The 15,820-nt window shown below is 42.6% G+C and overlaps 1 protein-coding gene across 1 annotated transcript in view; it reads left to right on the top strand.

Annotated features, from left to right (window-relative positions):
- The first annotated feature begins 1,373 nt into the window (after positions 1 to 1,373).
- The window catches only part of FRMPD4 (FERM and PDZ domain containing 4), a 436,947-nt gene continuing 422,500 nt past the window's right edge, over positions 1,374 to 15,820 (top strand). The window contains exon 1 of the mRNA XM_065415057.1: positions 1,374 to 1,596. Coding sequence (XP_065271129.1) covers positions 1,556 to 1,596 — 41 coding nt within the window. The 5' untranslated portion in view covers positions 1,374 to 1,555. The remainder of the gene's footprint in view (positions 1,597 to 15,820) is intronic.

Raw genomic sequence — 15,820 nt, 5'->3', positions numbered from 1 at the left:
GCTGTTACATACCCTTAATAATTTTTCTTGCCCTTTTCTGTAACTTTTCCAATTCCAATATATCTTTTTTGAGATGGGGTGACCACATCTGCATGCAGTATTCAAGATGTGGGCGTACCATGGGTTTATATAGAGGCAATATGATATTTTGTCTTATTATCTATCCCTTTCTTAATGATTTCCAACGTTCTGTTAGCATTATTGACTGCCACTGCACATTGAATGGTTGTTTTCAGAGAACTATCCACAGTGACTCCAAGATCTCTTTCTTGAGTGGTAACAGCTAATTTAGACCCCCTCATTTTATATATATAGTTGGGATTATGTTTTCCAATGTGCATTACTTTGCATTTATCAACATTGAATTTCATCTGCCATTTTGTTGCCCAGTCACCCAGTTCTGTGAGATCCATTTGTAACTCTTCGCAGTCTGCTTGGGACTTAACTAGTTTTAGTCATTTTGTATCATCTGCAAATTTTGCCACTTCACTGTTTACCACTTTTTCCAGATCATTTATGAATATGTTGAACAGCACTGGTCCCAGTACAGACTCCTGGGGAACACCACTATTTACCTCTCTCCATACTTACAATTTCCTAGACTAGATCGGGTCAACAGTCCAAGTTCAGCATGTGGTCTATGCTTAGTGCTTCATGTGATGGCCAAGAAGGCCACCAGGCCCCTCCCCTACCACAAAGGGAGAAAGGTCAGTACTGTGGGAGAGGGGTGACTGGGGAGCAGGAGTCCTTTGGGGAGGCAGATGTTTTGTATAGGGGGGTAGGATCCCCCCCCCTCTCTCCTGCCTGACAGGTGGATTCTGAGCTGGACTCCTCCTCTTCCCCCTGCCCCACCTCATGGAATGGGCCCCTTCAAGAGGGTGCCTTTCTCTTACAGTGTATAGCACAAGTGCGCCTCTCCCCCCCGCCCCAAGGAGCAAGTGCCCCCTCCCCACCCTGGGGGTGTGTGTTCTCCATCGTCTCTCCTCCCTCCCCGGTGCCTGCACCGCACGCGGGCTCCCGCTGTCTCCCCCGGGCTGCGTAGTGGGAGGCTCTGTTGCACGGGCCAGCTCCAGGCAGCTCGCGGTGGGGTGGGGAGCAGGCAGCCGCCGGCTGCGGAGGGAGCCAGCGTGCGGCGCTCGCTCCTCCTGCTGCCGCCCTCTCCGGCTGCGCCCACCCCCAGGCGGGGGAGACACTGGCAGAGAGGCTCCCCCTCCCCCACCTCCTTGCTCTGGGGGGTACTGCAAGCACTAGCGGGCTCCTGAGCGCTGCCGCCTCCCGGGCGCACAGAGCGGCGGGGGCCTGAGCTGAAGCGTCTCCTCCCCAGCCATTCAGCCTCTGAGTTTCCCCGGGCGGGGGGGCTGCCCACAGTTCAATGCTGCTGCTCCGAGATACTGCACGCCCAGCTCCCGGCCGGAGGGGGGTAGCAGCTTCTGCCGCCAGCGCCTTCCTCCGCAAGGGCTGCTGCTGCTGGAGACTCGGGCACCACCTCCTCCCCACCATGGGGCTGCTGCCGCTGGAGTGAGCGAGCGGAGGGCACAGCTCGCTGCCTGCATGGATGGATGTGTTCAGCTTTGTGAAGATTGCAAAGCTCTCGGGGTAGGTTGCTGCTCCCTTTCCATTAGCAGCCAGCCCCCCTTGTGCGCGCCCCGCTGCAGTGCCGGCCCCTGGCTGCTGACCCCCGGGGCGCCTTCCGGGGGGTGGGGGGCGGAAAGACCATGCCAGGGGGCTTTAGCAAACCCCGCCGCCAGAGCTGCTGCAGCATTCCACTTACCTGACACTGGGGCTGAGGTCCTGGGGTTTGGCTGGGGATGGCTTATGGCGTTTTCCCCCTGGCACCTGCTGTGGGATCGTGTAAAAAAAAAAAAAAAGTGTCCCAAGGCTGCTGCGAAGATAAAGCTGGTGGGGTTCTGAGTGTTGGGCTGTGATGAAAAATTGTTGTTGGTTGTTGTTAATGGGCGATCAGTGGTTCAAACTGTTTGAAAATGTGAAGCCGGCGCTCTGCCTTTAGTTTCCTTTCAGGTTGCAAACAGCTGTGAGGGTGCTCTAGCCGGGGAAGTAGCTGTAGGCAACAGTTACTTACCCCTGTGGGGGTTGACGTGGAACTTCGAATAGGTTGGACAGATAGCAGAGCAGCATTTTCAAAATACACACCGTGATTGACAACCTCCCCAAACCAAACGCAATCTATTTAAGACTTACTGACTCTTGTGCTGTGAAGTATGGTGCTCAGCTTAGTGCGAACCACTTTCATGCTCTACAAAATCTCAGACACAATAGGGGTGATTTTTAAAGAGATGCTGTGAAATCATAATCAGATTGGAATTGCTGCCTTGTACCATCACACATAAGCCCCAGGGAGTAAATGAATGTGGTCTTTTTTTTAGCCCTTTCTTGTCAGGTGCACACATCTGGTTGCTTGAGCTGGTGTCTGATTTAAATATTTTTCCTTCCAAAGAATTTTTCTCTCACTGTCAACTGAATGCTGGCCTCTAGGTGTGGAAGGAACTGCCTCTAGATAGTCCTTAGGCCCAAGGCTACAGAGACACATGCACAATTTGAATTGCCCCCCGACTGAAAACATTTTCCCCATGGTTAAAAATAATGTGTAGTATTATTGAGAAAAGAGTTATGGGAAACCAAATTATTTCTCAAAGATGGAGTATAAAAGTGCTGTAGTTGCAGGATTTTCCTGATTTTGGTGCAGATAATCTTCCTAAAGGATTTAGCTTTGCATCAGAGTAGCTATGAGTGTTTTGAATTCTCATGGTTTAGTGGTTAACACTGGCCTTTGCCATTTCTGAAGTGGAATGCCATTGGAGGAGGGGAGGGCTTGTTGTAGAAATGAAGCATATATGTTATTTCTGTGGCATACACGTACAGTACTTGTCAAAATGATTGTTCTATAAAATTCTATAAAATGATTTTTATAGCAAGCACTGGGTGGACTGAAGTTGTGTGACGTTATAATCTGTGTTTACTCAAGCCTTTTGCCCTAAAATTTACCACTGTTGCTACCATGATCAAAAATCTACTTAGCGGTTGTTCTATACTAGCACTCCCTTATTATTCGAACTACATGGCTGTCTAACTTTGCTCAAAACAAGTTTACCTGACATGATGGTTAAAACACCGACAGTCTCCTGAACCTGGTCTACACCACCACTCCCACTCTTACTACCACAGGGGGAACTGCATCGGTGGTAACAATTGTGGAAAATTTTAGGGGAAATTTTATTTGGTATAGACAAGATCCTAAGGAGTAATATGGCATCTGATTTTTGTTTCAAGATATATTTAATTATTTAGCTTCTTTGTTCAGGATTCGGGGTTAACAAACCCTTTCTTGCAGTAAATGTCACACTTGAGTTCAAATCAAATGGACAGAGCAGGCAGTGGTTAAGGATCAGACGTAGCTCAAGACAATCTGCCAACCTAGGCAAAACTTCAGTGTGCACCCCCAACATGCTCAGAAATTTGCGGCAGAGCCCCCAGCATCTCCCCAGCTGCTGCAACCCCCAACTCCGGGGCAGAGGCTCACAGGGCAGACCCCAGCTTGGGGCTTCAGAGTGATACCCCCAGATGGGGCTGCCCTTCCCAGTGGCCCTTTGTGAATGGGTTGGCACCAGCTGCCTAAGGCTCAAGAGAGGAGGGAACCCCAGTTCAGCACCCCTGAACAGCGAGCCACTCAGCTCAACCACAGTGGGACCTGGGCACCAGCAGGGGGCAGCTCCCACCCCATAAGGCTCTAGTTAAGGGGCAGCATAACCCCTCCCTCCCCCCAAACGAAGCCACCCGGGCTGGAGGTGCTGATCCCACTTGCACAGTGGACTCCTTCCCACTGGACGGAGTGGGGTTCTCTGCAACCTGGCCCTGCACATTGGCCCCTGCACTGCCAGTCCCTGGCCCAGCCCCCCACACCTCAGCCTATCCCATTCCACATCCCAGCCCACCTGGTCCCCAGCAACCCACACACTCCCTAGTCTGCCCCTGCCTGCACCTTTCCAGATGAGCTCCTCACTGTTGAGCTCATAAATTGCGGGATGACAGCACCTTCAGAGCCTGGACATGGTGGTGATGAAGCAGTGGCCCCAACTGGGGCAGGAGCCAGCGGCTGCCTGGGCAGCAGGGCCTGTGGGGACCAGACGCGGAGCAGCAGGTTCAGACATGGAGCCAGGCAGGTTGCGGCACTTGTGGCCAATGCCCTGACAGCATTCGCCAGCAGCAGCCCTGAGCTGTGTCTGAGCTGTGGCCGTGATCTTACCCGCAATGGGGATGGGGAGCAGCTGAGGATGAGGCGGGAGCGCTTCCTTGGCAGCCTGGCTGGTGGCCACTTCGTGCTCCTCAGAGCCCCGGCTGGTAATCACCCCCTCCCCAGGTCATCTCCTGCCACCACCAATGGAGGGAACCTGGGTAACTTTACACTCGCAGAAATCTGCCGCCCTAGGCAACTGCCTAGTCTGCTCTAGCTAGAATGGCCTCTGTTAAGGATGTTGCACAGAACACAGTATCATTAAATTAATAAACTAGGAATGATTCTTCTACATTTTAAGAGTCAGTTTAACTTCAAATAACTCTTTCTTCCCTAACTCCGACCTGTAGTTGACTAACAGCATACCTATTGCCATTACCCGGACAAAGCTCTCCAGCATATTGCTCTTTCTCTTCAGGCAAACCAAAGTTCTGTCTGCAATTGAATGACAGGTTTCAAAGCTCAAATCCAGCTTCATTTGATATAAGGACTATAAAGTTCAGATATTGGACTGAGTTAATGCTGTGCTTTGCAATAAATCAGTTTTATGTGGAGTTACTTTTTCGCTCTTATTTTCTGGTTATTAAACCACTTAATAGCGAACACAGGACTTAACTTTGCTGTTTCCTTGGTAACTGTTAGATATATCTTCCCATTTCTCTTTGTAGAAGAGAGTCTTATGGAGCAACCAGTTTCCACTGTAAGCCCTATTTTTAGCTCCTTCTGTATCTGTTTGGACCTGAAAACTGCCTGTTTTCTCCTAAAGGCAAAGGAGGGTTTTTCTGAAAAGTCTGGGGGGGGAGGGGGAGAAATGGGTCAGACTGTTCTTGATTTAGAGTCTAATCTTGCAGGACAGCTCACTTGGAACAAGGGTTGTCAGGATCTTGGCCATTACATAATGTTTCTTTGAGTTCCTGTAGGTTAAAAAAATAGCTTAGTTATCACTCATTCAAATTTTCCATCTAGATAAATCTCCTTGAAAACCAATGCACAGGCTCTGTCTACTTGTAAGAAAGTAACTTTACCCATGTGAATAATCCCATTGACTATTGGAATGTATAATTGTAATAGTCAAGGTGAGTATTTAAGGTTTATGTTGGCCCCATTTGTGTATTATGGAGGTGCTCGGTAGGACTTCATAGTTGCAATAGGCATAAAATGGGACATAAACTCTGTCTTTTCTCTAGAAGTAGACAACCAGTTGATGTGAAATTATACACACAATTAGTTATCATGTCCTTCAAACTTTCTATGTAACTTTTACTCCCGGGGTACTGTCCATCTGTCACCCCCTTTAATTACCTTTCTGCATAAAGCCCTTTAAAGACTACCCTCTCACAGCAGAACCAACTGTTACACCAAACATCTATAGCTACTAGTGTTGGTGGGTGGAATAACCTGGTGAAGAAGGATGAAAGCGGGCAACCCTAGATGCTTCACAACAAATGTTCTGTTCATTAATTTAGAAAAATGTGTAATGACTGACCTCAAATGAAAATCATAATATTCTTCAGATATATTGACTTCTCTCTCTCTTCCTTGGTAAATAAGGGCTTGACTAGACTTGGAAACTTACCAAAATAGCTATTCCACTCAGAGAGTTATTTCTAAGTATAGAGAAGCCTTAAATAGTGGACTAGTCTAGGTGGGGTATTGTGTGGTCTACACTGTATGCATGTGCAAAGGCCTGGGTAAATGTGGATGCATTGTCCATCTGGAGTGTGGGGTCTTTGGCCTATACTGGGAGGATAAGAAGGAAAGATAATGAGATTGACAGTATGTGTTTAGAGGGCGGATGGTGTATAGAGAGTTTTGAGCCTTATAGTAGTAATAGTGAAGGAGAGCATGATGTGAGGTGGGAAGTTTTGGGTGGGGGAGGGTTAAGGTGGTGATCAGTATATGGAAGGTGAGAGGCAAAATATTTGTGTCTCTAATAATAATAGGCAGTGAACTGTAAGAGTGGTAAGTGGTGATTTGGAGGGTGTTTAGCTCCCATTCAAGGTCTATATTATCAGGATTTGAAAATCTACTCGCTGATGAATAGGAAGCTTTTACTGATGAGTGTGGGGATCTAACCTATTCCCCACAAATATGAGCTTTCATATTTGCAAAGCTAGCCTTCCAAATATTGTGTGAATGTGGTTCAGTGCAGTGTTGTCCTCCAGAATCTGCTGACAAATAGCTCTAGTGCCTTTGCTGCTGTTCATAGCTTTGCCAAGCAGCAACATAATGAAAGTAATTAGAGACCAGTCACTTACATTGTTGCTGTTCATTATCCTGTGGGCAAGATTGTTTGAGACAAGAGTCAAGTCAGTTTCATGCCGCTGTTGCTTGTTGGGATAACTGAGCAATGGCAGGCTTTGGAGTTAATCACAGGGAAGGAAGATCCACAAAATGGAGGTTGTAGGAAAACAATAAGGTAGTGGAGACTTGTTCCATCTCACAGCAGCTAGGAGTTGTGGGAGAAGCAGAGAAATAGGGTACGTCTACACTGCAATAATAGAGTTATGGTATGGCTGAGGCTGTCCCAGTCAACTCACTTGGGCTCAGGGGACTTAGGCTGTGGGGCTAAGAATGTCAGTGTAGCTGTTTGGGCTCAGACTGGAGCATGAAGTCTGAAACCCTGTGATGGGGGTGGGTCTCAGAGCCTAGGCTCCAACGTGAGCATGAATGTCTACGCTGCAATTTTTAGCCCTGCAGCCTGAGATCCACAAGTCTGAGGTAATTGACCCAGGTTCTAAGACAGTGGTCTTTTTATTGCAGTGTAGATGTATTCATAGAGACCCTATCCCTGGCAGAAACCACAAAGTTCTGGATAGGGGGGAAAGAAACCAAGTTTCTGATCTTTCAACAGCTTTAGTGCTACAAAGGAGAGCTTCAGATTTAGAGATGTCTGTCTTACGGTTTTATACTACCAGCAATCATCACAATATCTGAAACCAGGAAAATTGGCTGACACTAGCCAAGTCCTAAGTGGACTTCCAGGAGTCAGATTTTTAAAAATAAAGGCCTGCTGCATGCAGGATGGCACCCTGGCATAAACTCCAGCACTCAGCCTTTCTTCCCAGATGCTGTGGTGTGCCTGGGGCTGCGTTTCTTACTATGATTCATGGACATCACTGGTAGAGTGTCTCTTGACTTTTGTATATACCTCTGCCTAGTTAGATATGTGTTAATTTTCCAAGCCCTATATGTAATTTAGGTTCTGCAAGGGTTTCCAGACTTGGAACCTGGTGGGCTGATCCAGCAGCTGAGGAAGGTGAAATTTCACTCCAAGCAATAGCACAGCTCCAGTTCTCTTCTCAGGGATTTCATTTATTAATAATGATTCAAAACAAAGTAACCCAAAACACTGCCCCTGTCTTGTCTTAATCCTTGTCTCTGGGGCTTCATGGTTCTTACAGCCCTTCACAGCTGGCTTCTGCTCCCTGTAGGTGTCCTTCTTGGGCTTTCTGCCTGATTGATGAGGAGAGTCCCTCCCATGGCCTTCCTCTGCCTAAGAGGCAGGAAGCCCTGTATGCTGTTTCTTGTAGGACATGGGCCTATGAGCAAGCATGTGACCTGCAATTATGGCTCCTACTTTTAAAGGAGCCAAGGGCCATAACAGGTGCACTGGGCTACAGGCATACACCCTCAGACCCAAAGCCATGTTACTGTAGTTTGAGGGTGAGCAGGTGTATAGTTGGCAGAGTTAAGGTTGTTCTTGGAATCCGCAGTGGGACATTTTATTGTGTGTGTATTTCTTTAAGCGGTTGGTGAAGATATCTGAATATTTATCTATCTTTTCTGTAAACCATTTCAGTACATTTAAATGTTTAGGTTTTTTTAACTGTGACTTTCCTTAGCATGTTTATTTTTCAATTTCAGTGTTAACTAGCAACCTTCATTAAAAGATAAAGAAGATTTTTATCTGTCAGTAAAATGTAGGCTATATCATCTGCATACTATTTTTATTGTAAGTACTCTTTTCAATGACTATATCTCATAGCATGTGAGTTGTTTCTACTGTTTACCGAAAAATGTGTCAGTAATAAAGCATATGATTATCCTTATGCTCAAGGGAGGTAATTTAAATCTGGAAAATATTTTATTACTCTGGATGATAATTCAAAGACTATGAATTCATCTTTCCTTTCTTCTTTGAGAGGACCTGGCACTTTGTTCAATGAAAGATTTGACTATATGCATTTTACCTTATGTTTTATTATCTGCTATATAGTGGTGTTATATTTGATCATGTGTCATATATTATAAAGACATATGTCTGTAGTGACGACATTGTTATTACCATTGTATGTAATAATAAATCTCTGGTCTGGCAAAGGCTGGTAATTATTGAATCCTTGTATTATAGGCTGTCATGAACTTGTAGAATGGTCAGTGAATAAAGGCAAGACGGGTAGCAACCCTACCCTGAAAACTGAAATGTTCTGTCTTCAGACTAAGTAGAGCATGTGCAGGAGCAAAGTAAATTTCCATCCGCCATCCGGCTAATGTGCTGTTCTGGGAGGATGAGAAGGGAGCTCAGTTTCCATTCCCATGCAAGCCTTGGCCTCAGTTTTCTTTCTTTCTTTTTTTTTAAATGTACAGTGACATGAACTGTGATATGGCTTTTGTGGTGTAGACACTTGTCCCCAAAGAACAGGACAGACACATCATTTCTTGAGGGAACCTGATTTAGGAAAGCACCTTTTTTCCAGGAAGCGGACTTAAGCACATGTTTAACTTTAAGCATGTGCCTAAATCCTCTTGACTTCAATAGGACTTAAGCTCTACTGAAGAGGGATGCGATTAAGCATGTATGGAAGTGGTTTTCTGAATCGGAGCCTATAATTGCAGTAGGAGTCTCTGAAACTCTTTCTTTATGTGGAAAGTCTATATGGAACTCTTTTTTATAGGTTGATTATTACATAGATCAGTGTTTCCCAAACTTGGGACGCTGCTTGTGTAGGGAAAGCCCGTGGTGGGCTGGGCCGGTTTGTTTACCTGCCGCATCTGCAGGTCCGGCCGATCGCGGCTCCCACTGGCCGCAGTTCGCCACTCCAGGCCAATGGGGCTACGGGAAGCGGTGCGGGACGAGGGATGTGCTGGCTGTGGCTTTCTGCAGCCCCCATTGGCCTGGAGTGGCAAACCACGGCCAGGGGAGCCGCGATCGGCTGGACCTGTGGACGCGGCAGGTAAACAAACCGGCCCGGCCCGCCATGGGCTTTCCCTACACAAGCAGCGTCCCAAGTTTGAGAAACACTGACATAGATAAACATGCAAGAAAACCGCTTTGGGAAGCTCTTAATAACCTAGATCAGAAGTATTGCAGGAAAAAGTTGCTAAAATAAAGGTATTGTAAAGAGGTGTAATGAACACATATAGAACACAACTTGGTAGGGCAGACATGATAAGAGTCCAGACTGTATGAAATTGTTCTTCATTAACTAATGATTTAAAGGAGGAGTGGGATGAAGTAAAAACAGGAGGAGCTTTTCCTGCTAAGCAAAGGGATTTGTGAGGCTTCTTTCCAGAAGAGCAGGCGATGATAATCATTCTATTGACTGTAAAGGGAATTGCTACAGGACAATTTAGGGGTTTCCACAACAGAGTTACAAATGGTTTTGGGGAAAAGAAGCAAGTATTTCAGGTAAGGAAGTATTTTATCATAAAAATATTTTCAGTGATTACCAGAGTGCAAGCTATTCAATTTTCATTTTAGTAGCAAAGGTATTAAAGGGGCTCAACAGCTGCTAGTGTTAGTTTTTACTAACTACAAGGGGTTTTGGGATATAAGGCACAGTGGTCCTAGAAGAACAAGGGGTACTGGAGTAGAATAATGAGGCAAGAGGAGACTTGCATAGAATGAGAAGGAAGGCAGAAGTGAGAGAGTTACTACAGAGTGTATGATTGTATGTCAAAATCACATGGTGATGCTGGGGAATCAATCCTTTTTTGATTTTTTATGTCTCTTCAAAAAATTATTCTTTTTACAGTCCTGCATAAGATGTTGTGAAACTTTCCGTGAATGAGTCTCAAGGAAGTGTTTTGAATATATGATGACAGTTTTCACATATTCCTTTATAATGGACCATATCGTGATTAGAATAGTGATATTGAGAATGGTGTATTCCCTTCCAGTTCAGTATAGGCATATTAATCACTTATCTTTATAATAAATATTTCTTGTAATTTTTGAATGATACGGGTCTTTGTTATCCAGAGGATCTGCTAATCTTATATATAATAAGAGGAAACTGGTTACATAACAAATTTTCTGTATTATACAGCCTAGATAAAGTAGATGGTCTATAAAGCCTTTCATGTTTTGCTTATGGATTTCCTGATTTCACTGGCTTTGGTTTTTGCTTGTTTTTTTAAATCTTTAATTTGTGTTTTATAGTAATCTGCTTACTAAAAAGGCCAGTATTGCCAAGTCCAAAATGCCCATTATTTTATGGCAGTAAACTCTGACAGAACTGCTAACAGCTGCCCCAATGGTGGAGGTCAAATTATGCACATTATACATCTTACATCTGTTTATTTCCTTTTGTTACAGTATGTTCCATATCTGAAAATGGTCCATATCTAATAAAGTCACTGGGCCCAATTCAGACCAAATGAGACACTACTTTCATTTACTCCAATTCCTGAGTAACTTCATCGACTTTAACTTGCTCAAAGTAGAACCGTCTAAAGTTTGTTTTTCTCCAAATCATCTGCTATAACATAAGCCACTTATGTATAGTTCAAGTGTTCAGGGCTAATAGTAACTAACTTGCATACAATGCTTTCCTTTTCCTCATGGATTTGTGTTGAGCAGCAATGGAATTGCAGACTGCGTATTACATATCATGAAGAATATCCAAAATGTACACTATTGTATCCTACTGAGACTTCCCAGTTGTATACGTGAGTATCCATTTTAGGAATGGATATAGGTGTAACAGTTCTGCTGACCATATGCAAAAAATGAGTAAGGCTGTTTTACAAACTTTTTATGTAGCTTTCAGTAATCTATTGTAGGAAATGACCTTTCAATGAATGTGCAAGAACTAGGAGTAGATTAATTCCTTACCCAGTAAGGAACCTCTTTTGACAAGCCAGGTAATGGTTATGCATCTTCAGAAGACCTCTGCACACCTATATTACCTCTTGTTCTATGGCATTAGAATCTTGAGGAAAGATTCTATAGATGAAGATGGGGGTGGAGGGAAGGTTAAAATATAGAATAATCTAAACTACAGATGGAAAAAGAGTCATTAGATCATCTAGTTCTTCCTGATTCTGAGTGAAATATATATTCATATTCAGCTTAAATATTCCTGCTCTGTGATCCTATTAATGACCTAGGACCCGAAAAGGCCTTTTCTGTGTTAGGGAAAATATGTGCTTTTTTAATGTGATATATAAAATTGTATAATTCTAATGCAGATAGGACAAGTTGTAGTTTTACCTCGATTTAGCTGATTGAGGTGAAGGTTCACCTCAACCAGTTAAATCAAGATACAACTGTAACTTTCCCTTTCCAGTAGAGCTGGTCAAAGATTTTCCATCAAAACTATTTTTCAACAGAAAATTGGGTTGTTGATTTAAACAACATTTTTCATGGGGAGTATCTGCTTTCCTCAGATTATCAACTTTTTTGGTTGGAAAAAGCAAAGTGTTTTTGGCTCAAAAATCTTTGGTTTTCATTTTTTGACAAAAAAAAAATCACATATTTTCCATGGGGAGAAAAAATACAATTTTCCAACCATCTCTGCTGCATACATGTGATTTTTACAGTGTGTTGGGTATCACATCTTATCTGTCATGTTTAAAAAAACACACCTTCTTCCTTGTGTAGACATACCTTAAAGAGAGACAGAGTGACTACATCATAAAAAGTACTCTCTCCCTTCCTTGTACTGTACTGTTCAGTGTGTTGGCGCTGCGGGGTCTGTGGAAAAGAAGTAGGGAAAAGCAAGTTAGGGAATGTGCTGGTTAACAAAATCTTATTTGCACTGAGTGAATTTGAAGCAATCGGTCAAGAATAGCTGATCTTTATGTAAAGATTAGCTTGTTCTTTGTTCTAAGTCTTTGTCTTTAGATCGCCTCTACATCCTTTCCTTTTTCACAGTAGCCTGTGATGATAAATACCTGTTTCACTAAACTCACCCATGATGGGGCATCAAGTGTTATCCCCCGACTCCTGTTCTGTGTCCTCTGAGAAAATTAGTTTTCTGTTTAGTATAAACAGTTTTTTTTAAGGATCCTTTGTTTTTGCATTTTACCTCATTGAGGCTAGAAGCACACAGAGAGAGAGCTTTCAAAGGATTATTTTACATTGCTTGTACAGTATGAAGTTTCCAATTGGCAAAAACGTCAGAGCTTAAAATCTCATAATTTTCAGATTTATAATATGAACCAAATGCTCTGACCTGTAACTAACTTAAAGAACATGCATTCCCTCATAACAATAAGTTTCTGGTTATATAGGCTGTCTTAGTTATGTCCTCTAAGTTCTGGAGGCGTTCTAATGAGAAAATAGTGTCTGAACTAGAAAAAGGATATTTTATGGATATTACTACTGTTATACTTGTCATGATTATATGTTTCTGAAAACATAGAAAATAATCAGAGACTATTAATGGCTTGTTTTCTTATGTTGTCAGTTTCCAAGCTGAAAATGGATGTTTTGTGGCTGCATTAATTAACTTAAAATACTTTTAATCTTCTTTTAACAGTGTTTTTTTTTTTATCACTTAAACAAGAAGCATATACATTTTGTAAACCCGAAGGAATGTTTAGGCAGACAGTTTTTCTATTCTAACCTGTTCCCTATATCAAATGGTGAATATGCCAAAGTGTCAAATGATAGGCAGTAAAAAGGTTGATATATTTATCAACTAGTTTTGATAAATATAAATACTGTAAAAAAAATCCCAAACAACTCCTCTATGGAAAAGGTTTTAAAAAGCTCTTCCCTGAATTGTTTAGTAAAATGAATTTCTCTTTCTGCTTTATTTTCATTTAGCTATACAAATATTTGTGAAGAATGACTTGTCAGGAGATACGATTAAGAAGGTAGTGAAAAATACGCCAAATGTCTAGATGCTTATCCAATTGTCAAATTTGCAGTATAAGTTTCATAGAGAAGATAAGTTTGTATGCAGTAATCATAGAACAAAAATCAGTAGGAACAAGTGCCTTTTTTGCTCCTTGCTAAGAGCTTGATACAAAAAGATTTACAAGGTCAGAGTCTTGGAACTTAATATTCTACTTTCAACAGATACCAACTATCACATGTGGTTATTAAACACATCACATCTCTATTTGGTAACTTTCTGGTCTCCTGTAGACATAAATGTATAGCATTTTGATACCAAGGCTTTGCTACAGTGCAGTGGAGGTGGTGGTACGGAGATTTGGCAAGTCTGGCAATATAAAGTGAGAGTTGCGGATGTTTAACTAAGGAGTACAGGATTTGCCATAGTGTATGATTCACTCATTCATCAAATCTGGTTATCCCGCCTCTGCCAGTGGCCATTACTTCAGAGGAAATGCATAGACTTAATAGTTTAGTATGTGAAAGGGGAAAGAAGAAGAAAGTTCCTTCCGTACCCTTGTAGATTATATGCTTATGCTTTGAAGCAAGGGACATTACCACACTTACTTAGCATGAATAGCTACGTGTCATTAATGGTAAGCTATTCAGCTCTTTTAACAATTCATCTCCACCTCATGACCTCCTGTATTGGTGAATTACATGGCATATGTGTACATGGTGGGAAGTATTTCCTTTTTCATTTGTTTTAAACTCACCAGGCATTAATGACATTGAGTTGATCTCTTGTTTTCAGATTGTTCCCAGAAAATGAACTAATCTGTTTGTGGGGTGTTGAAATGTTTCTTACACAAGACTAAATAAAACAGTGTTAGTCAATTCAGTTTTTAAAATGACTCATTCACTGACATAACCATTAGCAGTCTAATTAAAGACACAGTACCTGCCTTTACTGATTCTGGAGTTGATCCTATTATATATATTGTATCAACCAAAAACAGCTTGTGTTTACCAAATGATATTAGTTATTACTGAACAGTCTTCTCCCCAGTGTTCTTATTTCAGCTATTTAAGCTCACCCACCCCCAAATATACACCATGTCTTTCTCTTCATTGCCTTCTGATTTTCTAATACACTTTGTGACTTCCATTCTGCTCCATTTTATTTGCCCTTCATTTGTTTTTCACTCGGGAAGATTTATTCGGTCAAATCCCCCATTTCAATAATGTTACGTAATTGGGACAGCTTGTGAGTCAAGATTGCTTGGCAATCTTGGCTATGATATAAGTTTGTCAGGTTTATCCAGCCTTCGAAGCCACATCCACTGGCAATGCTCTTCCCTTGCATCCTAGAAAACAGTGATCCCTCTAGAGCACCAAATAGCTCCATTAAGACACATGTCACATGGAAGTTGTTAGATAATTGGAATCACAGCAAATAACTCAATGTTAGTTTTGTTTTGCCTGTTTATGAAGAAAGGGAGACATTTTGGCCTTTTCTCCATGTATAGTAGTTTTTATATCGGTCTCATGCTTCACTTTCTTTCTAAGAGCCCAGATTCAGTGCTTGCTCAGTAGCAGGATTATGGTAAGGTTTAATTAATGTTTACGCAGTTCTTTGGTATCCTTGAATGAAGGTAACTTCACTATTGAATTTCTATGTGAACTTTGAAAAAGTTTGGTACATAATGACAAATAGAATAGCTGCTGCTGGAGCCAAAAGTCTGCACAGATTTATTTCTAGCTCTTCCCCTCATCTTCTCATTTATTAATTTATTTTGGTGAACTAACAGATGCCAAAATTTGTGTGAAATGGTCTTAAGTTCAGGTGGTGGTCTCACCCTCCTCCAACCAAACTTTGCTCACATTTCATATAGGCAAAATCACCTCCTTCTTGGGGTTTCTTAATTAATAAGGTAATTAATACCTCTGAATTACCTGGCATTGGCCACTATTGGAAGACAGGCTACTGGGCTGGATGGACTTTTGGTCTGACCCAGTATGGCCGTTCTCATGTTCTTAATAGTGTAACTGAAATCCCAGCCAAAGCTTTCTCCCTAAGTTGACTGTTGCTGCAGTTCTGCCTGTAGAAGTGTAGCTTCTTTGGCCTACAGGGCCCCTACCACCTCCCCATATCCAGAATGGATTTAATGTGATGCATTTGGTACAAATCTTCAGTAGACAGCAGTCAGCAACTTTATGCAAGGGTCTAACATCTGCTATCAGGGTTGTTCAACAGAAGAGCCATGCCCCATGATTTTGCATCTGCTTTCAAGTTTTGGTGGAATGCTTCTGATGTGACAGCTCCATGGTTGGCAGTCTTCTCTCTCAGCCTTCTCTCCTGGGAATGTAAAATTTGCATTACATATGTAGATAACATGATCTGTTTTCAAGCTTAGTTTGACAGTTGATTTAATCCATTTACCGAATATGCTGCATTAAAAAAGACAAACTATATGAACAATAGAACCCCGTTTATCAGACCCTCCCTTAACTGCCTCTCCGCATTTACCGAACAACCAGGAATCCAGGGCCAGAAGCGG

The sequence above is a fragment of the Emys orbicularis genome, chromosome 1 (assembly GCF_028017835.1).
Source record: "Emys orbicularis isolate rEmyOrb1 chromosome 1, rEmyOrb1.hap1, whole genome shotgun sequence".
Classification (NCBI taxonomy): Eukaryota; Metazoa; Chordata; order Testudines; family Emydidae; genus Emys; species Emys orbicularis.
Note: the sequence above shows the minus strand (reverse complement) of the source record. Positions and strands in the feature narration are given on the sequence as shown.